This window comes from Bos indicus x Bos taurus, chromosome 17 (genome assembly GCF_003369695.1).
Source record: "Bos indicus x Bos taurus breed Angus x Brahman F1 hybrid chromosome 17, Bos_hybrid_MaternalHap_v2.0, whole genome shotgun sequence".
Taxonomy (NCBI): domain Eukaryota; kingdom Metazoa; phylum Chordata; class Mammalia; order Artiodactyla; family Bovidae; genus Bos; species Bos indicus x Bos taurus.
Genome location: NC_040092.1, coordinates 4,147,682 through 4,172,346, shown reverse-complemented (window position 1 = coordinate 4,172,346; position 24,665 = coordinate 4,147,682). Strand labels below are relative to the sequence as shown.

At 47.4% G+C, this 24,665-nt stretch overlaps 1 protein-coding gene across 3 annotated transcripts in view; it reads left to right on the top strand.

Moving 5' to 3' along the window:
- Window positions 1-24,665, top strand: part of NF2 (neurofibromin 2) — a 74,769-nt gene that overhangs the window by 8,494 nt on the left and 41,610 nt on the right. For all 3 annotated transcript variants that reach the window (XM_027566363.1, XM_027566364.1, XM_027566365.1), the window contains exons 2-4: window positions 19,673-19,798; window positions 21,694-21,816; window positions 24,557-24,640. In XM_027566363.1, the coding sequence (XP_027422164.1) occupies window positions 19,673-19,798; window positions 21,694-21,816; window positions 24,557-24,640 (333 nt within the window). The remainder of the gene's footprint in view (window positions 1-19,672; window positions 19,799-21,693; window positions 21,817-24,556; window positions 24,641-24,665) is intronic.

Below are 24,665 nucleotides of genomic sequence, written 5' to 3'. Positions count from 1 at the left end.
GCTCCAAAATCACTGCAGATGGTGAGAGCAGCCATTAAATTAAAAGATGCTTACTCCTTGGAAGGAAAGTTATGACCAACCTAGATAGCATATTCAAAAGCAGAGACATTACTTTGCCAACAAAGGTCCGTCTAGTCAAGGCTATGGTTTTTCTAGTGGTCATGTATGGGTGTGAGAGTTGGACTGTGAAGAAGGCTGAGCGCCGAAGAATTGATGCTTTTGAACTGTGGTGTTGGAGAAGACTCTTTTTTTTTTTTTTTGGCTCAGTTCATTTTATTTGTATGGAAACATGATTCAATATTAGCTCTCCTCCTAAAGGTATATTTTGAGCATTGCTAGTTAGATGGAGAAGACTCTTGAGAGTCCCTTGCACTGCAAGGAGATCCAACCAGTCCAATCTGAAGGAGATCAGCCCTGGGATTTCTTTGGAGGAAATGATGCTGAAGCTGAAACTCCAGTACTTTGGCCACCTCATGCGAAGAGTTGACTCATTGGAAAAGACTCTGATGCTGGGAGGGATTGGGGGCAGGAGGAGAAGGGGACGACAGAGGATGAGATGGCTGGATGGCATCACTGACTCGATGGACGTGAGTCTGAGTGAACTCCGGGAGTTGGTGATGGACAGGGAGGCCTGGCGTGCTGCGATTCATGGGGTTGCGAAGAGTCAGACACGACTGAGCGACTGAACTGAACTGATGAGAGACTGACCCACAGGGACAGAAATTTTTAGTGACATTCCTTCAGCCATAATTTTGCAGTGAAAAGCTGTTAGTTTTTCTTCTTTAAACAGACCCCAGCCCCACAGAGGATGGACAACACTGTCAGCAGTATCAGGGTTTCTCAACCTTGTCACTATTGGCATTTTGGCTGGAGAGTTCTCTGGTGGGGCCTGCCCCGTGCACTGCAAGGTGTATCGGGAGCATCTCTGGCTTCTACCCACCAGATGACAGCAGCACACCTGCCTGCCCCAGTTGTGACAACATAAAATCTTCAGGGACTTCCTGGTGGTCCAGTGGTTAAGAATCCACGGTCCAGTACGGGGAACACAGGTTCGAATCTTGGCCCTGGAACTAAGATCCCACATGGCACCGGGTGACTGAGTCCAAGCGCCACAGTTACTGGGCCTGCGAGCGCTAGAACCCGTGCTGTGCAATAAGAGAAGCCACGACAATGAGAAGCCTGCAGAGTTTTAGCCATTGGACCACCGGGGAAGTCCTGAGAATTATGCATTTTTAACAAACTGTCAAGCAATGCCAATGCTACCGGTCCAATTAGTGTTAGTCACTCAGTCACGTCTAACTCTTTGTGACCCCATGGACTGTACAGCCCGCCAGGCTCCTCTGTCCAGGGAATTCTTCAGGCAAGAATACTGGAGTGAATTGCCATTTCCTTCTCCAGGGGATCTTCCCGACCCCGGGATCAAACCTGGGTTCCCGCATTGCAGGCAGATTCTTTACTGTCTGAGCCACCAGGGAAGCCACACCAAATGAACAAAGCAGCCATAGAAAGCGCGCGGACTTTGAAATAAGACACACACGGACTTTAATTCCAGCTAAACTGCTTATAGCTTGGATAAGATACTCGAGCTCGCCAAACCTCAGTTTGCACATCGGTACAATGGAACTAACATTACTGACCCCGCGAGATTGTTATAAGGACTCATGAAATGCTTAGTGCTGGGCAGGAAGGACAGGACTCTAGTCAGCCTGAAACAGGAGGCTTGGGTCACCGTGGGCACCGACTGCCGTGACTCCCGATGCAGGGGGCCCGGGGTTCGATCCTTTTTCAGGGAACTAGATCCTAACTTGGCCACAACTAAGAGTTCACAGGCTACAGCTAAAGATCCTGCGTGCTGCAAGGAAGACTTGGTGCAGCCAGAAACATTTCTTTTAAATGCTTAAAAAAAAAAAAGCAATATTCTGTTGAAAGTAACAATTGTTTGATTTATGGTGATACCGAGAACTCAGAAGTGTCTGGTCTTACTCTCCTACTCTATTTTTATGCTAATGCAGGGAGCCTGTAGATGCACTTTGAAACAGAGGAGAGATGGTACTTCAGTTCTTGGCTTCACTGAGGTCAGATGTAGGTGGCTTTCTAAGAAGGACTCAATGTCACAACCAGTTGGTAGTTAACATATGAATTGCGATGCCTTCTGCTAATCAGTTCAGATATTTTTGCAGCAGAGATGGGGGGCAAAAATCTCTTTCTTGCACCACTTGCTGCATTGCACAATTGGCTTGATGCTTTGGAGAATTTTTCCACTTGAAAGACTTGATATTTGTCATTTTGAAAAAGTGGGTGCTGAACGTAGTTTGCCAGGAGGCTAAATGGTTCTGTTATTTCTTATCTAGACTGGAATTTTACTCTAGTAATTCAATCTATCAGTAAGAAGAGTCAAATATGAAAAATTTCTCGAAATTGAGTTGTGAGAGAGCCTAATATCTTATATCGAAGACAAAGCTTCCTTCTCCTGTTGATTGGCTTCCCGAACGTTTTCACATACCCATGTGAAATTACATTTGGGTTAGATACCAACATTACAGATCATCCCAGCATACAAGTGGACATACACCTGACAGGTGGAACTTTCAAAAGGGGAAAGCAGGAAAAACAACTCTGGTGAGTCCAGTAAGAGGTTAAATCCTAGACACCCCTAGATTGAGGCCAGTGATTGTCTTCCAGGAGGGAGTTCAAACTGGTGTCTGAACCCTGGCTTCTCTGCGGAGCTCTTCTGTGACCTTGGGTACATCTCTCTCTTTTTTTTCTCCCAGGCTTCAGTTCTTCAGCTATAAAACAGGGAGGAACTCAATTTCCAAGGCCCTCAGCTGCACATCCTATTTTAGGTGATGTGGGCAGAAGCAGCTTATCACACAACTCTCTGTTTCATATTTCCTTCTTAGGTAGGAAGTCATGTCAGGATTTGAGCATGCAGGTATGAGAAAAATCTGCCAGAGGGCCGGACAGATACTGCTCAGGGAAAACAGCCTGCATCCTGGTAGAAGTGGCAAGTCGGCTCGGGTGGAAGGAAGCCCTGCCACTGCCCCCTACTCCCTGAGTGATCTTGGATTTACCGCTCTAAACCTCAGTTGTAAGATGAGAATAATAGTGTTTTCTTATAGGATTGTTTTAAGGCATGAATAAGGTAGACCTTCATGGGCATTCAGCCCAGGCACTGACCATAGTAAGTACTTGGTAACCATCAGCTTCTTCGGCTTTTTTTTTTTAAATATAACTTTCATACATATATGTAGTTTTTATTTTACGTATTTTTTGGCTGTGCAGGGTCATCATTGGCGCTCTGGCTTTTCTCCAGTTGTGGTGAACAGGGGCTGCTCTCTAGTTGCACTCTAGTTGAGGTGACTCCTCTTGTTGCAGAGCTGGGCTCTAGGTGCACGGGCTTCAGTAGTTGCAGCTCTAGAGCGCAGGCTCAGTAGTGGTGCATGGGCACCAAGTTTTCTGAGGCATGTGGGGTCTTCCCGGATCAGGGATCAAACCCGTGTCTCCTGCATTGGCTGGCGGATTCTTTACCACTGAGCCACCAGGGAAGCCCAAACATTAGCCTTTTCTGTTATCTTGAGTCAGGAGAGTGGGAATAAAGAGGAAAGGTCTCATGCTAGAGGCACTGTGAATTTTCTCCTTGAATCACCTCCTTCATTTTCTCTGAATCTTCTTCAGGTTAGCCATGCCTTGGTAATTGTAGACCTTCTAGACTCTACAGTTAGTCTAAATATAGTGAGCTTTATGCCATGTACTTAAGGATCTTTTTTTGTAGTGTGCTCTATGATTGGCCTCTGTTTAGCTTGATGTCCGCGATGACAGCAGGCTCTTTTCTGCCATGCTTAATTATCCTCCATTCCTTTGTTCCCCATGTGTCATCTTGGAATTTTTCTCTTTTGTTTTTCTCCAGTTATTCATGCTAGTTTTGCATTCTTACCCAAGAACATTTTTGGTACTTGTTTATTCCTAATTTCATAAATTAACGTATTTGCTCTCTTAAAAACCCAGAATTGAGTTTTCTGCGAGCTGCTAATCATTTTTTTAGCCAGCTGGTGACGAGGTTTCTCTGGTTTGTTACAGAATGATGTGTTCCATCTTCCTGTCTGTGCTTTGTCTGATTTAGATTCTGAGTCCACATGTTTTAGTACATTTTTAGCAAGCAAAAATTTATTACCAATTTAGTGCTGACCAGGGGGAAAAAAAGCTTTTAATCAGATCTTCAGTCACCTGTGCCGCATTGAGGCGCTTAGGAATCTAGTTCAGGAATCCTTGGGCCCCACTAGGTGGAGTCAGAGCACATCATTTCCAAAGGAGTGGGGCCTTTTTCCTCTTCCCGAGTCTCCCTACTGTTCTTTTCTGCTGCTTTGCCAAATTTGAACCTCGCTTGGAAAATTCACAACTTTCCGTTAGTGAGTTACATTACTTTTGGCTTTCCCATCCACTTTGCCAGCTTTAGTCTCCTGGTTTTAGTAGTTTTGATAATTTGTTGTTATTTTGTTCAGTCACTAAGGCATGTCTGGCTCTTTGCAACCCCATGGACTGCAGCACCCCAGTTTCCCTGTCCTCCAGTATCTCTCAGAGTTTGCTCAAACTCATGTCTGTTGAGTCGGTGATGACATCCAACCATCTCATCCTCTGTCCCCTTCTCCTGCCTTCAGTCTTTCCCAGCATCAGGGTCTTTTCCAGTGAGTCAGTTCTTCCCATCAGGTGGCCAAAGTATTAGAGCTTCAGCATCAGTCCTTCCAATGACTATTCAGGGTTGATTCTTTAGGACTGACTGGTTTGATCTCCTTGCTGTCCGAGAGATTCTCCAGAGGCTCCTCCAGCACCACAGTTCGAAATTTGACTTTTCAAGTAAAATTTCAAACTGAAGCCTGGAATCATTACTAAACTTATCTGAATTGATCTGTGGTTTTAAATTCACCAATCGTGTATCTATCTAGTATCCTACTCCTATTGATCTGTGATTAAATCAGTCTCATAAATAAGTTTAAAAAGACTTCAGCCTACAGTAGTTCTCATCTACCTGCAGAGTTTTTTTAAACAGTCCTACTCACTCGCACCTATGCCTCCCAACCTTGTTAAAATCAGTGTCATTCTCCTTGATGACTGTGTGAGCGTGCTAAGTCCCTTCAGTCGTGTCTGACTCTTTGCAACCCCATGGACTATAGCCCTCCAGGCTCCTCTGTCCATGGAATTCTCCAGGCAAGAATACTGGGGTGGGTTGCCATTTCCTTCTCCAGGATTGATGACTGTGAACCTTAATCAAAAGGTCAAGCCAGAAACAGAATGTTTAAATGTTCTTTCCAGGCTAGGGTCTGGGTTCTACTTGAGATGGTTTGCATAAACGCATAATGCTTTAGCTCTCTTGTGTTGATAGCTTTTTTTTTTTTTTGAAGAAGCGCACTTTTAAATATAAACTACAGTTTTTGCAGAGACCAGGGCATGAGTTGCGTAACACTTGGTCATGGGCGATGTCTAAGTCTGTTCATCTCACTTCATGTTCAAGCATTTGAAATTGAGCTTTGTGCCACTGGCATTGGATTTCCTGTTGTTTCCTATTCGTAGCTCTCCATGCTGCTGCTAAGTCGCTTGCCGTGCCCGACTCTGTGCGACCCCATAGACGGCAGCCCACCAGGCTCCCCTGTCCCTGGGATTCTCCAGGCAAGAACACTGGAGTGGGTTGCCATTCCTTCTCCAATGCATGAAAGTGAAAAGTGAAAGTGAAGTTGCTCAGTCGTGTCTGACTCTGTGCGACCCCATAGACGGCAGCCCACCAGGCTCCCCGTCCCTGGGATTCTCCAGGCAAGAACACTGGAGTGGGGTGCCATTGCCTTCTCCGTAGCTCTCCATAGAGTTCTTATTCTCGGTTGTTGGAAGTGTTTGTAATCATTGATAACTGCTGAATATCAACGGCAAGCTTGGTGCTAAAAAGCTTCTATTTTTCATTAGCATGATAAATGACAATTTTTGTTACACTAGCGAGTTCATTATTATAAGACAGCTCCTGATTATTAGGAGTAAAGAACATGATCGCAATGACAGAACCTGAGTAAGGGAAAAGAATGTAGCAACAGCACAGAAATTAACTGTTAAGTGTCATTGACATTTCCGAAAATGATTTTAAGATACAGAATGGAAAGTTAAAGGATTAAAAGAAAATTTATTATAGTAGCAAAAAAAGTACTCCATGGTTTATACAAAACCATCTGAATCTCATAGACTCGGGGGGTGTTAATCCTGAAAGCCCACTTGACGATTGTGGAAGCCGAGACCCAGAGAGTTTAAGTGACCTTCCCAGCACAGCAGGTTGGGAGTTTTATAGTTGTTTGACAAGGCTGTGATTGCCCTCATGTTGTGAGCTAAATTCCAAAGACAGAGACGGTCTTCTTTGCTTTGGGAGGACTGTACTGCTTTTATAGCATATAAACTACTGATTCTTTTTGCTTTGTCATCTGTCAGCTGGCTTTCAAAGCTTCAAGCCCTCTTTTTTCATGGCGTCATGAAATCTAAGCCTTGCATGGGGGCCATGAGAGATTGACAGATGAAGAAATCAAGGCCCAGTTGAGCCGAGTGGCTCACCCATGGTTGTGGGTGGTTGAGGGTGGAGTTTGGGTTTGTTTTGTTTTAAATATCTTTTGGTTGGGTCGCACAGCGTGTGGGATCCTAGTTCCCTGACCAAGGATCGAACCTGTACCCACTGCATTAGCAGCTCCGAGTCTTAACCACTGGACCGCTAGGAGGTCTCCCAGAGAGGGCAGTTTAGGACTTGGCTTCCCTTTCTGGGCTCATGGTTGCTGCCAGAACCTGTCTCCACTAAAGCAGGAAGCATGCCAGAAGCTGCAAACTTAAGGACTGTTCTCCCTGCACCCCACCCCCCACCCTCCACCCCCACAAAAAAAAACGAGGACTACAATTCATTTTGTTTTGAAAGAGTCCTTAGAGTTTAAAGCCTCCTTTTTGTGGCTCCCTAAGGTGATGCGATCTGTTTCCTACTCATCTCTTGTTCTGAGGAAATTTTTCTTGGTTGGCTCTTTGAGATTTAGATTTCCTTGGCAAGGTATTTTTAGAGAGAGGAGATCAGTACATGTCACCAAAGGCAGGCGGAGGGATATATACCTTCAGGCCCAATTATGCAATTAGAATTTTAATAAGGAGCATCATAAATTCTTGCTTCATTGCAGTCATTACCTAGGAGATTGTTCTGCTCAGAAGCCTGACCCAGGTGTCATCACCATTATATCAACATCATCAGCCAACCACAAGCGTTTGTGAAGTGGCCACAAATCAATTATGCAGTACTTGCTTGGGTCCCAGGAGATTTAGAGAAAACGAGAGAGAGAGAGAGAGAGAGAGAGAGAGAGAGAGAGAGAGAGCGAGCGAGCGAGCGAGAGAGAGAGAGGAGAGAGAGAGAGAGAGAATGTGTATGTGTGTGTGTTAGCTGTTGCCTTCAAGGAGTTTATGATCTGCAGAACTATAGGAAAAGCAGGAATCTTGGGGAAAGACAGATAACCCAATTTTTCCATGTATGTAAGTGCAAGAAGAGATAAGAAAGCCTTCTTCAGCGATCAATGCAAAGAAATAGAGGAAAACAACAGAATGGGAAAGACTAGAGATCTCTTCAAGAAGATTAGAGATACCAAAGGAACATTTCATGCAAAGATGGGCTCGATAAAGGACAGAAATGCTATGGACCTAACAGAAGCAGAAGATATTAAGAAGAGGTGGCAAGAATACACAGAACTGTACAGAAAAGATCTTCATGACCCAGATAATCACAATGGTGTGACCACTGACCTAGAGCCAGACATCCTGGAATGTGAAGTCAAGTGGGCCTTGGAAAGCATCACTACGAACAAAGCTAGTGGAGCTGATGGAATTCCAGTTGAGCTATTTCAAATCCTGAAAGATGATGCTGTGAAAGTGCTGCACTCAATATGCCAGCAAATTTGGAAGACTCAGCAGTGGCCACAGGACTGGAAAAGGTCAGTTTTCATTCCAATCCCAAAGAAAGGCAATGCCAAAGAATGCTCAACCTACTGCACAATTGCATTCATCTCACACGCTAGTAAAGTAATGCTCAAAATTCTCCAAGCCAGGCTTCAGCAATACGTGAACTGTGAACTTCCTGATGTTCCAGCTGGTTTTAGAAAAGGCAGAGGAACCAGAGATCAAATTGCCAACATCCGCTGGATCATGGAAAAAGCAAGAGAGTTCCAGAAAAACATCTATTTCTGCTTTATTGACTATGCCAAAGCCTTTGACTGTGTGGATCACAATAAACTGTGGAAAATTGTGAAAGAGATGGGAATACCAGACCAGCTGACCTGCCTCTTGAGAAACCTATATGTAGGTCAGGAAGCAACAGTTAGAACTGGACATGGGCCAGTCAGAATGGCTGCGATCCAAAAGTCTACAAGCAATAAATGCTGGAGAGGGTGTGGAGAAAAGGGAACCCTCTTACACTGTTGGTGGGAATGCAAACTAGTACAGCCATTATGGAGAACAGTGTGGAGATTCCTTAAAAAACTGGATATAGAACTTCCTTATGATCCAGCAATCCCACTGCTGGGCATACACACCAAGGAAACCAGAATTGAAAGAGCACGTGTACCCCAGTGTTCATCGCAGCACTGTTTATAATAGCCAGGACATGGAAGCAACCTAGATGTCCATCAGCAGATGAATGGATAAGAAAGCTGTGGTACATATACACAATGGAGTATTACTCAGCCATTAAAAAGAATACATTTGAATCAGTTCTAATGAGGTGGATGAAACTGGAGCCTATTATACAGAGTGAAGTAAGCCAGAAGGACAAACACCAATACAGTATACTAACGCATATATATGGAATTTAGAAAGATGGTAACAATAACCCTGTATACAAGACAGCAAAAGAGACACTGATGTATAGAACAGTCTTTTGGCCTCTTTGGGAGAGGGAGAGGGTGGGATGATTTGGGAGAATGGCATTGAAATACGTATAATATCATATATGGAATGAGTCGCCAGTCCAGGTTCGATGCAGGATACTGGATGCTTGGGGCTGGTGCACTGGGATGACCCAGAGGGATGGTATGGGGAGGTAGGAGGGAGGAGGGTTCAGGATGGGGAACACATGTATACCTGTGGAGGATTCATTTCAATAATTGGCAAAACCAATACAATATTGTAAAGTTTAAAAATAAAATTAAAAAAATAATAATAAAAGAAAAAAAAAAAAGAACTGGACATGGAACAACAGACTGGTTCCAAATAGGAAAAGGAGTATGTCAAGGCTGTATATTATCACCCTGCTTATTTAACTTATATGCAGAGTACATCATGAGAAACGCTGGACTGGAAGAAACACAAGCTGGAATCAAGATTGCCGGGAGAAATATCAATAACCTCAGATATGCAGATGACACCACCCTTATGGCAGAAAATGAAGAGGAACTCAAAAGTCTCTTGATGAAAGTGAAAGTGGAGAGTGAAAAAGTTGGCTTAAAGCTCAACTTTCAGAAAACGAAGATCATGGCATCCAGTCCCATCACTTCATGGGAAATAGATGGGGAAACAGTGGAAACAGTGTCAGACTTTATTTTGGGGGGCTCCAAAATCACTGCAGATGGTGACTGCAGCCATGAAATTAAAAGACGCTTACTCCTTGGAAGGAAAGTTATGACCAACCTAGATAGCATATTGAAAAGCAGAGACATTACTTTGCCAACAAAGGTCCGTCTAGTCAAGGCTATGGTTTTTCCAGTGGTCATGTATGGATGTGAGAGTTGGACTGTGAAGAAGGCTGAGCGCCAAAGAATTGATGCTTTTGAACTGCGGTGTTGGAGAAGACTCTTGAGAGTCCCTTGGACTGCAAGGAGATCCAACCAGTCCAATCTGAAGGAGATCAGCCATGGGATTTCTTTGGAAGGAATGATGCTAAAGCTGAAACTCCAGTACTTTGGCCACCTCATGCGAAGAGTTGACTCATTGGAAAAGACCCTGATGTGGGAGGGACTGGGGGCAGGAAGAGAAGGGGGCGACAGAGGATGAGATGGCTGGATGGCATCACTGAATCGATGGACATGAGTCTGAGTGAACTCCGGGAGTTGGTGATGGACAGGGAGGCCTGGCGTGCTGTGATTCGTGGGGTCGCAAAGAGTCGGACACGACTGAGCGACTGATCTGATCTGATCTGAAGTGCATATTGGATTTCCCGAGTGGCTTAGTGGTAAAGAATCCACCTGCAATGTAGGAGACACAGGTTCCATCCCTGATCCAGGAAGATACCCTGGAGAAGGAAATGGCAACCCATCCTGGTATTCTTTTTTTTTATTCTACACCACGGACAGAGGAGCATGGCGGGCTACAGTCCACGCAGTCTCAAAAGAGTTGGACACAAGTTCGCAACTAAAGCAACAAAACTGCATATTAACTCACGTATCTGGTGTTATATGCTGGGGAAGGAGACTGATGAGATAAGGAAGGGACCTGAGAAAGGTCTGACTGTGGGAAAATGGAAGCATATAGGTTGTGCTGAGCTGGGAGAACACAGGCTGCCTTGTCACAAGGCGGGGCAGTTGGTTGGAAAAGAGAGGAGGTAATTGGTGGAGGGCCTTGAAACCAATAATTTAGATAGATTGGGCATATTAACAGCAATGATCGGAGGACCGGGAGAGGAAGATTACTTGCTGTGGTTGACTGTGGCAGAAACCGACAGGGCAAGATGACAGCTGAAACGTTTGTTTTGCATAAGGGCGGTTTCAGGTTTGTGTAATTTTGCACAGATCAAGATAAGGGATTCGGGGGTCATGATTGGTACAGAGCAGAGATACAATTCTTTTTTGGCTAAAATCCTGTTTCCCCTTTTCCCTCAGAAATAATGGCTGAGTAGGAGTGGTGTGTCCTAGCCAACTCATTGGAAAAGACCCTGCTGCTTGGAAAGATGAAAGGCAAAAGGAGAAGGGGACAGCAGAGGATGAGATGGTTAGATAGCATCACTAACTCAAAGGACATGAAGTTCAGCAAACTCTGGGAGGTAGTGGAGGACAAAGGAATTTGGCGTGCTATAGTCCCTGGGGTTGGAAAGAGTCAGACGTGACTCAGTGACTGAACAACAAGTGGAAAATATCAGAGTTGAGGATGCATTTAATTAACCTAGCCCAGGGAATCGTAGCTTAGCCTGGCCTAGCTTTGTTGTTGTTTATCACTAAGTCATGTCTGACTCTTTCGTGACACCATGTACTATATAGCCTGCCAGGCTCCTCTGTCCATGGGATTTTCCAGCCAAGAATACTGGAGTGGGTTGCCATTTCTTCCTCCAGGGGATCTTCCTGACCCTGGGACTGAACCCAGGTCTCTTGAGTCTCCTGCATTGGCAGGTGGATTCTTTACCACTGAGCCACTAGGAAAGCCCAGCTTAGATCTGCTCAAAACACATTAGTCTACAGTTGAGCAAAATCATCTCTTTAAAAATACAGTGTTTTTTAAGACATCTCAGAAAAAAGGGGGAGTGATGTGTCCTCACCATGATAGGGAACACAGACATGAGATACCAGCCTGGTGGGTTTTTTTTTTTTTTTTTTTTCGTTTTGCCAGACCATATGGCATGTGGGGTCTTGGTTCCCTGACCAGGGATTAAACCTATGCCCCCTGCATTGGGAGCATGGAGTCTTAAGCACTGGACCATCAGGGAAGTCTGCAAACCAGGATAGATTTTACTGGAACTCATTATTCACTACTGCGCAGCAATATCATCTTTATAGCTCTCCCCATGTACATCTGCTAAACGGAGGTGTTGGGCTTTTTAAATTTTAATATTTATTTATTTGGCGATGCTGGGTCCTAGTTGCTCCATGCGAACTCTTGGTTGCAGCGTGTGGGATCTAGTTCCATGACCAGGGATCGAACCCATGCCTTCTGCATTGGGAGCTCAGAGTCTTAACCACTAGACCAGCAGGGAAGTCCCTGGCATCTGTTTTTTTTTTTTTTTCAAAACAGACAAATAAAAGTCGTACTTAGGTTTGGATCTGGTACGGCAGTGTCTTAGATTGTCAACTGTTCTCTGCCTCGGTTCTTATGGGGCAGCTGTCATTTAGGGCAGAGATCATTTAGGGATGAGCATTGAGAGAGGTCACAGCCCTTCTGGCTCTGTGTTCCCGAAACCATGGCAAACATGTGGCACGTGTCCTGAGCCCTGGGAGGTGCCGTTCCTTCTGTTGCTCTGTCTGTAAAGGATCCAACCTTTTGACAGTTTTTACAGCAAATGCTGGGGCAGCTCGTGAGCTAATTAGGAGAAACCCTGATAAGTGAATGCCAGGTCCCTTGGTTCTCTGTCGTCTTCTGTGGAGTAGACAGCCAGTCGAATAGCCTCCCTTGGGTGGCTGATCACTCTGTCCCCTGACATCTATGAAACGGGGTGTCACCTCTCTGCCAGCTTCTCCAGGCTTGAGTCTTTTCTGTAAAGCTGAAGTGTCTTCTAATTCTCAGACATCTCACCCATGGCAGTCAAACTCAGTTCTGTTTCTTCGGGAAAGTCTGCCCTTTTCTGTCTGTGGCCTCTTCCTGTGTCGTGTCTGGCTTTCCACGCACCCTGCGTGGTTGTCTGCAGCAGGCACAAGGGATTAAAGAGAGCAGTGGGAGAAAGACGACTCCATGTCTGCCAAAGCCCAGAAACCAAGTCGTCGTTTTGGGACTGTCAGTCTAAACCTGGCCCGTTGTAAGAAGAGGTCGTGGATTTGTGTTAACGTTTCCCCAGTTAATAGACCCCGATCAGCCCCATAGGTTATTGGTGCCAGTTGCTTCCAACAGCAGGAAACGTGCTGCATTCCCGCTACGTCCTCCGCCATGGAGCCGTAAGTGCTTAGCGCTATTTCCTTAAACCATTCGAGGTTGATAAATGACAAGCACTTCACTCTGGGTAGAGCTCATAAATTCAGCCCCTACCAAAAATAACAAGCTGACAGCACTTAGTCCTGTTTATAAAGTTCATACATATCCATCTCTGATGGAGGTGCAGGGTGGATCTGGGAAATAGCACTGCAGCCCGTTAAAGTAATGTGAGCGCACGGCCAGGACGCAGCACGACGCACCGGGCACCCTGGCTCCCTGCCAGCTACCCTGCTCACCACGGGCATCTGAAGGATGAGGCTGGAGCCCACACGCCATGGAGTCCAGAGCCCTGCTCCTTCCCACAAACGGCCTTTCTCACTCCCTCCACCACCCCTCTTCTTTCTGCAAGTGAGCCCCTGCCTCCTCTTCCCTAGGCTGAGGGGAGGCAGTGGGACACGTCCCTTCAGGAGGAAGAGATGGATTCAAGCAAATCCATCCATCAGCCCAAGGAGCTGTTCTCTTTCTGGCAATCTGGGAAAAATGGCAAACCCTCCCAAAAGAAGGGCCCATAAGTGCAAAGCCTGAAAGACTTATGTTCTAGCAGGTGTCAGAAGAGGAAATGTTTTAATTTAAAAAAAAAAAAAAAAGGGACTTCCCTGATGGCCCAGTGGCTAAGACTTGGCATTCCCAAGGCAGGGGGCCTGGGTTTGATCCCTGGTCGGAGAACTAGACCCTACATGCCACAACTAAGAGTTTGCATGCTGCAGCCAAATAAATATTAAAATAAATGAATAAATAAGAGACTCATCCAACTGGTCATGGCTCCTTAGAGACCTGGCAGGTCTTGCTGGGGGGAGGCTGGGAAACAGTGACTGAACGACCCAGGCCCCGGTGGGCCGAGGAGGGCGTGAGCCGTCACAGGCGGAGCTGCAGCCGCATGCTCAGTACCGCACTGAACATTCAGTACTGCAGACAGGACAGCCACGTTGCCTCTCAGACACCAGAAGAGCGCAGAGAACATTCCTTCCCTTTGCAACAGCTTGGACCCGAGCCGCAGACGTGCTGTTCCCTCCGGCTGGCACGACCCCCTCCCCCCCCATTCCTGTATCAGAGGACCAACTACCGCCTGGCTTTGGAGACCCAGCTCAGACCCAGCATCTTCCCCGGAAGGCCCCTCTCTCCCCACCAGACCCCCAGGCCTGAGCTATGTCCCCTCGAGTCCTCGGTTCTGTGAGCATTTGCCAGGTTGCACTTTCCTCCTCCATTCACCTGTCTTCCCCGTCAGCCATGAGCAGGGACAGCGTCTTGTCCCGGATCCCTCATTTATCCCTGGGGCCGAGCGCAGTGACGAGGACGTAGTGGGTGCTCAATAAATGTTTGTCAAGTGAGTGATGGCGTGGTTAGCGCGATGAAAATTGATGGTGCCCTTCCTGATCTGCCATCCATCACCCGTGGAGTGGAACACGACTGGGAGGCTTTAAACGATGCCACTTGCGAATGTAAGGAGAAGAGGCGGGGTTAGAATGAGTAATCACCCCCTTTTATTGAGTATTTACTGCAGCGCCTTCTCAGGCTTTTAAAATGTATCAGTGCACTTAATCCTGAGATCAATCTGCTAAGACAGGTTCTGTTCATTATCCCCATTGCAGAGCACAGGGAAGTTCAATAACTTGCCGAAGGTTACACGGTGGCAGCGAAGAGATTCATACCGAGGTTAGATAACCATGGTTTCTCTCTGCCTTGGAGGCTGGTTCCTGGAAAGAATTAAGCTCGAATCTCCAGAGGCATCCATCTTGTGTAATGGTTTAATTTCTCTCCTGTGCATGAAGAATGGGTACAAGTCATGTTCCATTGCAGGGAGAAACCAGAAAACAGCCTCTCGGATAACTTTCTGTGGTTCACGAGACAGGCAGGGTTAGGTGACAAAGAATTGGTTTGTTTATTTATTAAAGTGTTCATCAAATTTGTGACAATATTACTTATATTACAATATCATGTTCCAATGTTTCGGCCTCGAGCCGTGTGGGATCTTACCTCCCCAACCAGGGATCAAACCCACACCCTCTGCACTGGAAGGGGAAGTCTTAACCACTGGCCCACCAGGGAAGTCCCTGAAGAATTGGTTTTAGACGGTAGTTGAAAGTTTGGCATCGCAAGTGTTCCCCAGCCACACTGAACTACAATACTGTCGTTTCCTGCAAGGACCGTCTAAGCTGTTTGGCCTCTAGACCTTCCCAAGTGCTCTTCCCTCTGCCTGTCACACACTTCGCTGCTCACTCCTCCTTCCCCAAGTCTGGTCCTCACTTGGCTTCCCTTTTCCACCTGCTCAGATGCAGTTTCTCAGCCCTCCCAGGTAGAGGGTCCCTTCCTGCCCCCGATGTCCCTGTCATGGGCCCTCACAGTGCGGTAGTGCTGACAGCTACACCGGGAGCTGACCTGTGTGCAGGGTGAGAGGAATGATCACCTGTTCCTGACAGGTTCCCGCTCCGGGCCCGTTCTCTGAGAGCAGAGACTGTCTTCTGTTCCTCATTAACCTCCTGTACCTCATCTGGTGCTTGGACACAACTTGTGTTCTCTAAATGTTTGTTGAAGGAGTGGATGAACAGTTCATTTTTGCTTTACACTTTTGAGCCTCAAGGGTTTTTTTGGCCACACCATAGGGCGTGTGGGATCTTAGTTTCCCAACCAGGGATCAAACCCACGTCCACTGCCTTAGAAACATGGAGTCTTAACCACCAGAGAAGTCCAGAGTCAAGGGCTTTTCCTTTTTTTTGGAGCCAAGGGTTTTTTAAGTGGTCAAGTGTGTCCTGTCGCACAGCCACGTCTTGTGTGTACACACTCGGCGGGCGCCATGGGGAGTGGAGAGATGACCGGTGTCGCTCCTGTTCTGAGGCGCCCACCGGCTCTGTGGGCCAGCAACGGAACTAGAGGCAGGTGTGGTCACGTGCTGGCGAGTCCAGGGACGCCCCATCACAACCCAAGACCTCCCTTCTGCAGGGTGTCCTGAGAACCGCTGGGAGCAACTGTGAGCAATGATTCTCGTCTGTGAAGAAGTAGAAACCCACATTAGGAGGACTCAGCAGGCTGCCCGCCAACTTTGGGGGAAGGCATGTTGAAAAGTGCAACCTCATGTAGGTAACAGCACGCTGGAGGTTAGGTGTAACCCAAGAGAGACTCTTAATGACTTAAGAATAGAACACTTTATTTTATAAATAGAGCGGAGACAAAATCGGATGTATTTAGGACACCTCCACCTGGTTTCCTTGGGCATCTTAGTTGAGCTTTACTTTGTCTAGAACTTAATTACTCATCTGTTTCGCTCAAAATTGGCTGCTCCTGCTTCTCCCATCTTCCAGCCCTCCTTTCCTGGGACCACCTGATGCTCAAACCCAGAAATTCAGGTGTTTCTCTCAACGCTTCTCCAGTTCTCAGCCTTCCTCTCCTTCCCACTTGCCTTTCTCTAGGTGGGAGTTGTCCTCCCTTCTGGCTTTCTTGATTCCAGTCTCCTTTGGGTTTCCCTGGTGGCTCAGACAGTAAAGACTCTGCCTGCAAATGCAGGAAACCCAGGCTCGATCCCTGGGTCGGGAAGATCCCCCGGAGAGGGAATGGCCATCCACTCCAATATTCTTGCCTAGAGAATGCCATGGACAGAGGAGCCTGCTGGGCTATAGTCTATGGGGTCTGAAAAGAATCAGACACGACTGAGAGACTCACACTTGCTCCAACCCATTCTCCACCATATTGTCAGTGTGCACTCTAGAATGCAAGTCCGATCCCATTATCCGTCTGCCTGAGGGTCTTTGGGTGGTCCCCTCCACACCCCCCCAAGTTCAGGCTGTCTTGTTTCACCTCTGCCAGATGACCTGCATTTCTTTGTAGAGATCAGGACATTTGTTTGTTTTGAGATGTATCGCCTTTCCTCCTTTAACTAATTCTCCTGGGTTCTTTAACGCTTTTCCCCACGTGGGTCCCTGCTTGAGTCTCTGGCGGGGAACATGCCTCCAGCATTTTGAGTGTCTAATGTTGCTGGACACATAGAATGCTCTGCGGTGTCTGCTGAAAGATCAGCTCAGAGGACGGGGCGGGGGGTTCGCTGCTGGCTTAGTTAGGTTAGGATTCTGGGCTTTCACTGCCATGGCCTAGGTTCGATCCTAGGTCCAAGAGCTGAGAAACCATGAGCCGCGTGGTGCCGCCAAAAAAAAAAAAAGATTAGATAAGAGGAAGCAGAGACTTTAATTTACCTTGAGCTATAAAGGAATAATATCTGGCCCTTCCAAGAACAGGTTTTATTTAAGGTGGGAGAAGAGTGTTAAGACCCCAGTCATTTACTGGAAAAGATGGCTGGGGAGTGCTGGTAAGAGAGCAAGCCAAAAGGAAACCCCACAGAGCAGAAAAAGAGGTGATCTGGGGACGGTTTGCCTACCTTAGACCATTAAGAAAACAGCCCATGTCTGCTGTAGCAGGCTGCCAAGGAAGGTCTCCTTATTTATACAAGAAGGGGACAGGTCTGCAGTAGGTAATTAATGACTCAGACTCGTTTCCAATTTGACATCCTACATTTAGTTCTTAGAGTCAAAGTTGAAAATTCAAGACAGGCATTCTGAGTCAGTGTGAGAGCCACCCCTCCCCCCCCCCCCAACACCTCTCATTGCAAGCCCCATGGGAACAAAGACATTGTCTCTGCCTTCAGCAGAGATAGTTTTGCATTTTGGAAACAAAGAGGTAGAAGGAATACCTTGATAGGAGATTGTGTTTGAGGATTTAAGCTCCCAAGTCAGGAGATCCAGTCAGCATCCTCTCGGGGGTTAGGACGCAGCGCACACCCCACAGCAGACAGCCCGTGCCTGCCAGAACCCTCCCTGCCACGGCTGTGAGCTATGGCGGACGGGGCGCCTTCACCTTGATCTTCTGGGCCGCCGGGTGTTCCACTGCTCCAAGTTAATGTCTGCTCTTAAGCGTTACGTTATCTGGTAGCAAGGTAGTCATTTATAATTTATATACTATGTGCCGGCTTAAAATAGAGACAAGAGGATCATCGGCGTTCTGAAGCTCCTAGTTTTCCAAAATAACATTTCTTCGGTGAAGTCTGCCAGTGGGAATTAGAAAAACCTGCCGTGAATTAAAAAGCCCTTTGTCCTGAAGTCAGGCTGGGACACAGATGTGCCAACAAGCATTACTAGTAAAGACCTCCACCTCTGGGGTGGCGCTGGGGCCCCACTGAGTTCCCAGAGTGGGCACAGGGGCAGAGCTAGAGGGACATTTGGAGAAACGGCCCCCGTGAGGGACAGACGCCAACCCGCACCTCCACCCCTTGTCTGCTGAGTATTTATCTGGCTGCATCAGGGCGTAGTTGCGGAAAGCGGGATCTTTGGTTATGGCGACAGGGCTCAGTTGCTCAGTGGCACGTGGGATCTTAGTTCCCGGACCAGGGTTCGAACCCACTTCCCCTGCATTTGAAGGTGGATTCTTAACCACTGGACCACCAGGAAAGGCCCTGTGCTGCCTTTGGTGTCCTTCCGTGTAGGCTGCTCCTTTGCTCTATTGATGTTGACAGTACAGACCAGGATGTACCGTTGAGTTCCTTGTAGGGAACACACTGTCCACTCACATACATTAAAAATAGAAAAATCCTGCTTGAAAAGCCCTCTGTTAGAGTCAGGTCTTAGCAGAAACGAATTGAATCTTAGAGGTCTTGCTTGTTTTTTTCTTTTTTTCCTTCTTTTATAAGAAGTCTCTGAACCTGAAATTTTCCCCAGTGCTTTTTCATCATACATCTGGAATATGCCAGGACCTTGGGTGGAGATTTCTTTCATGAGGGCAGGAGAAGAACAGACGCCCCTCTGAAGTCCGGTGTCCTTGCTCTTCTGATGTTTGGTGACCTCGTAGTATTTGAATCCACCATCTGTGACCATTGATCTCCATGATATGGCTTACACTCATCCATGTACCCGGGTGTCCGTTTGAATGTCCACCTGATACTTGGGGGCCGCTGGGGTCTGGGCGAGGGGCTGCTAAGGAGTAATGTGGGAACATCCTGGGTGATATAACTGGAGAGCCACAAGGTGGCAACATTTACTAAGCTGCTGGGCATTTTCTTCCCCTATTATGATATTGAACCTACTTTTCCAGCCATAAGATTGAAGAGCAGAGAAAAAGGGTTTAGCAGCCATTGCTTCAGGTCCTTCTAAGGGAACACTGGAATTAGCACACAGCAGTGTATTCCTGTCTGTTTGTTCCCTGGGTTTCCTGTGAAATTGCTGTGTGAGTATAGGTGGGACCCTTTCCCCTACAGCCTCCGTTACACATCGTTACGGGGGGAGACTGTGATTTTGCTGGCTGGTCTCTGATGGTGCCTTTTCCTCCTGATTTGTGACTTTGATTATAACTTCCTCCCCTATATTGCTTTTAAAAATATCTAGTAAAACTTGTCTTTACATTTTAAAAAGCTAGCCTTGTATCGAAGGGCAGAGTCGTGATTAAAAAGAAGATTGACAGTAAAATATCGAGGAAATGGATGTCCCTGGGAGCTCACCCCGGGTTAACTGGAGAAGCTCGACTCTCCTAAATGAGGATGCTGTTTACCAGCTTTCCAAAATTAGCAGCTTTGGGGATATTAAGATCTGAAAGGAACTGTCCAAGGGAGGTATTGTGTATGCTTTGCAGCGATTAAGCCATTAAGCTCTAATTGGTATTTTCCCACTCATGGTTTTGTGCAGGAAGCTTCACAATTATTTAGGAATTCTGTGCTCACCAGCCATCTCAGCGTCGTCCCCACCTTTCGGAACCCGAGAGCGGGGGGCACAGAGGAAAGGGTTTTTCCTTTCCTCAGCCAGCTCCCCTGTGGGTTCTTCCCTTGCAGATGAAGTGGAAGGGGAAGGACCTGTTTGACTTGGTGTGCCGGACCCTGGGGCTTCGCGAAACCTGGTTCTTCGGCCTGCAGTACACAATCAAGGACACCGTGGCCTGGCTCAAGATGGACAAGAAGGTGGGCCTGGACCCCGAGGACACTAGTGGGGCTGGCGTGGGCTCCGAATTTCCCCTGAGTGTGTGTCTAGCCTGTTGCTCATCATGGAACATTACAGGTGCACAGTAGAGAGGGGCGGGTCGCAGAGGAAGTCACGTGGGACGTGGGTCTGGGGAGGCCCCTCCTCTGCTCTCCAGGCCCGAAGAATCCCCCAGGACTGACCTGCCACCACTCCTGGCTTCTTCGTTTGTCATTGGATGTCACCTGATTGCTCCAGGCTTTATGCTGTTCAGTAGACTGAGCCTGGAGCCAGGCTTTGTGAATAAAAATTACTATTGTATTATCTCTCTCTCCCTCCCCCCCCACCCAATTTATGTCTTTGAAAGATTTTCTCAGGGCTCGTGTTCTTTAGGGAATTTTTTTCAAGTCTTTTTGAGAAACATCATGGCCCAACTCAATTTACTCATTACCATGATCTAAGGAATAAGGAGTGCCCTGGTCCCCACAGTGAAGGAAGAATGTCTCTTTTGTTCTCGTGCTTCCTGGGGCCTCTGAGGCCTGGTGGACGAGTCTGGGCTCCCAGCAGTTCTAATGTGGCTCAGAAATGGATATTGCCTCGGGGAACTACCCTCTGCGTGGGTTCTTATATGCGCACAGAGACACTGTCACCTACTTACCTGCCTACCTAACCGCCAAGATGCTGAGAGCAGGGCCATACGTATTTGTCAGTAACTCCTAAAAGACCCCCAAATCTCAGAGTGAGTCAGTGTCGAATTCTTAGCCCAGATTACTCCCTGCAGTTGCTTACCCCATCTTATTATCTGCTGCTTGGCATGATAAACAGTGCAGGCCTTCTGTCTTTCACCAGTTTGACGCTGAACCCAAGTGTTCAAATTGTGTTTACGCACGTAAATCCGAATCTTCTCATTGGGATGGCTGCCAGTTATAAATTTCACGTGGAAATTCCCAACGATCATGAACGTCCCCGATCAGGTTTATTTTTAATTTCTCAGGCACCGAGGCCAGGAATTTGGGCAGGAGCCTGGAGGGTTACCCACCAAAGGCAGCAGAACCACTGGTATCATTTTATGGCTCTCGGCAAAGTAAATTTGCAGTCGTACCTGAGTGTCGGCCAAATGGATATTAGACTGGGGGGCCTCAGGAGCCATGGAGCCTGCTGCTCAAAAGAAATAAATTATGACACATGTTAATGGAGCCTTGTAGCCTGTCACATGGCATGTTTATGTCCTGAGATGAAATTCATTCTGGAGAGCAGATGGCTCAAGCTTTCCAGTGGGTGGATGGAATTGTTAGAAGATTAAAGGCCGCGTGGTTTACTGGCTGTGCTCAAGTAGTTCATGGGGGCCTCTCTAGAGGTTCCTTGAAACACAGGGTTGCCCCGATGGACAGGTTTCACCTCTTGTTGCTCAGTTAATGATGAGATGATTCGACAGAGGTCTAGTTTATCATCTCTAAGCTCCATTCCACTGTGGACTTAAATGCTGGAGGTAGGCAGCCAGACCAAACAGTAAAGGAAGATTCCACGACTTGAGAAAATTAAAAAACCTTCAGCCTACCGTAAAGGATAGTGCCTAAGACCCTCAGGTTATAAATTTCTAGTTGTTAGCTGTCTCTGCAGCCTTGAAAACATTGGTGCCTTAATATTCTTAGCTCCACTCACCACTTGGGGGTATTGATTCATTTGGTTCAGAGACGCCATGTGAGTGAACATCACCTCCTGTTATAGGTGGCTCTGTGAATGCTTCAAACTGTAGAATCACAACCCTTGGGGAATGTGAAGAATTTAGAAGGGAAAACAATGTTTATACACTCCCTGCAGAAGGTTCTTTGATGGTGGCCCCGGGAGGGACAGGGGCCAACCTAGCTTGTTTTCCTTTCGCTCTGCGATCCCACAGGTGCTGGATCATGATGTCTCAAAGGAAGAGCCGGTCACCTTTCACTTTCTGGCCAAATTTTACCCTGAGAATGCCGAGGAAGAGCTGGTTCAGGAGATCACACAACACTTATTCTTCCTGCAGGTACCCCTTTCCATGCTACCCACCGATCCTAAAAGTACCCACTCCACCCACCCCCCAGAGGCGTGGCCACAGAGGCAGTCTGGACTGACCCCTCTGTGTTGACCACACATGCCTCCACGTCCTGAAAACTCTTTCTCCCTCTGGAAAGCCAGTCCCTCTGGTTCTGTAATGAAAAAACAAGCTTCAGGACAGAACTCTGCTTGAGCGATGAGAATTGATATCAGATGAAATTGCGGAAGTGTGATGGCGAAAGAACCCATGCCGGCAGCAGCTCCCTCACTAGATCCATCTCTTTGGAGAGGGATCCCGTTTTCTTCCCCACTAACTTAAAAGTACTAGGTAGTTGCCCTGGAAGTCTGAACAGAGAGTCTTGCAAAAAGGAGTTCTACCAAAAGTTCAAAATTCACTCTCATGAAGGTGGGACTTCAGCATTCCACCGACACTTGAGATTCATCAGGCTTCAAGCCACTGTTTGTCCAGGGTTGTCTTATTTTCCATTTATTTTCCACTCCAAGATTGTGAGCCTCTTTAAGGCAAGGCTCACTGAGTGCACGGTGGCCATCCCGTAAGTTGCTGTTCCACTGAAATGAAGAAATCAGGAGATCCATAATTGGAGGTTCAGAGACCGCTGGAGCTGGCCCCCTGGAGGGGCAGCCAGGGGACAGGAGCGAGGGTGAGAACGCTTAGTTTTGTTTGTGTTCCTGCTGCTTGGGCAGAGTGCTTCCCCATTTCCAGGGTTAGTTTTTGTTTGTTTTTTGCTGTATCTTGAGGTCTTTAGCATCTTAGTTCCCCAACCAGGGGTCGAACCCATACCCCCTGCAGTGGAAGCTCAGAGTCTTAACTGCTAGACCACCAGGGAAGTCCCTCGTGGTTGGTGCCGGGCGCTGGGAGATCAGCGACAGAAAAAACCCTGCAGGGGCATTAGCTATATGAGTCCCTGGGGGCTCGGACGGTGAAGCATCTGCCTGCAGTGCGGGAGACCAGGTTCAGTCGCTGGGTCCGGGAGATCTGGAGAGGGAAATGGCAGCCCACTGCAGTGTTGCCTGGAAAATCCCGTGGACAGAGGAGGCTGGTAGGCTGCAGTCCATGGGGTCGTAAAGAGTCGGACACGGCTGAGCGACTTCACTCTAACTTTTCCCAGAAGCAGGCATATAGGCTATCACCCAGTCCTCCTACGGGGCTTTCCGGGTGGCTCAGTGGTAAAGAATCCACCTGCCGGTGGAGGAGATGCTTGTTTGATTCCTGGGTGGGCAAGATCCCCTGGAGAAGGAAATGGCCACCCACTCCAGTATTCTTGCCTGGGAAATCCCAGGGACAGAGGAGCCTGGCGGGCTACAGTCCATGGGGTCACAAAGAGTCAGACATGGTTTAGCAACTGAACAACAAAACAACAAAGTTTACCCCCCCAAAAAAGTGTGTGTGTATATACACATGTATATACATTCCCTCTACAACATTCTCATGCCAGACGGAAGCCCTTTCAGCTTTTCTGTGCTGCTGCTGCTGCTAAGTCGCTTCAGTCGTGTTTGACTCTGTGCAACCCCATAGACGGCAGCCCACCAGGCTCCCCCATCCCTGGGATTCTCCAGGCAAGAACACGAGTGGGTTGCCATTTCCTTCTCCAATGCATGAAAGTGAAAAGTGAAAGTGAAGTCGCTCAGTCATGTCCGACCCTCCATGACCCCATGAACTGCAGCCTACCAGGCTCCTCCGTCCATGGGATTTTCCAGGCAAGAGTACTGGAGTGGGGTGCCATTGCCTTCTCCAGCTTTTCTATAGTGTGGCTTAAAAACCCGAGGGTTAGAGAGTTGCCCTGCTTTAAATGAAGCCACACAATGACCTTCTGGGCCCCAGAACGTCCCGGCCTTATAGAGATGGCTTTCTTGGAAGCAGTGCCTACTCTCCATTTGACTTTGGCTCAATTTCCCCTTCCACTGAAATGCTGGAGCGCTCTCATGGCTGAGCAAGGCAAAATTTACTACTTTTATGAATCTGGTGACTGTTGACGTCTGTGAAGGAGAATTGGCTTTCCTGTTGTGTTTATTTCAGCCTGCTCCCACTTGAGGAGGCCCTCCTGCCTCTCTGTCTGGAACATCCCCCCATCCCACCAGGCTAAGAAATTAGATGCCATGAGATATGTTAATTCAACATTATGGCTTAAGAATTATATTTCCTGGACCTCACGTGGACTTAAAGGTTTAATCGATCAAGCTTTTATTGCTTCCTTTTTTCCTTAGAGCAGGCATATTGAAAACGATGGTTTTCTCCCTGCAGTCATAACTCAGTGGCCTCGCTGACTTTGGGCTCGTGTTAAGACTTCAAAAAACAGACTCCATTGGTCTGGTTGTGAGTGTGCTCAGCAGGGGCCAAGGCTGCAGTCTTGGCCTGTTCCTGACACCCCTTCAAGTTCACAGCTCTCCTCTGTCACAGCCCAGTCAGTCCCTTTCTTAACCACCACAAAGATTGTTTTCTTCTTCAGCATTTGATCATGAACAGAAGAGATAAGATATGGATTTTTTTTTTTTAATGCCTAGCCATCTTACCAGTAACTTCTCAGGGCTGAACTCCCAACTTGTCAGCAGCATTAAAAAAAATTAAAAAATCATACCCTTTGTCAGAAAATCATTAGCAGGCAGGTGTGGCAGGGCTCGTTAGAACACTCTGTGGCACCAGCTGCGAGCCGCCCTCACGGCTCCCCTCCGCTCGCACATTGTCGCACCTCCCCTTTCACCCCCTGTAGGTGAAGAAGCAGATCTTGGATGAAAAGATCTACTGCCCTCCGGAGGCGTCTGTGCTCCTGGCTTCTTACGCCGTCCAGGCCAAGGTAGGCTCAGAGAAGACACAGGCAT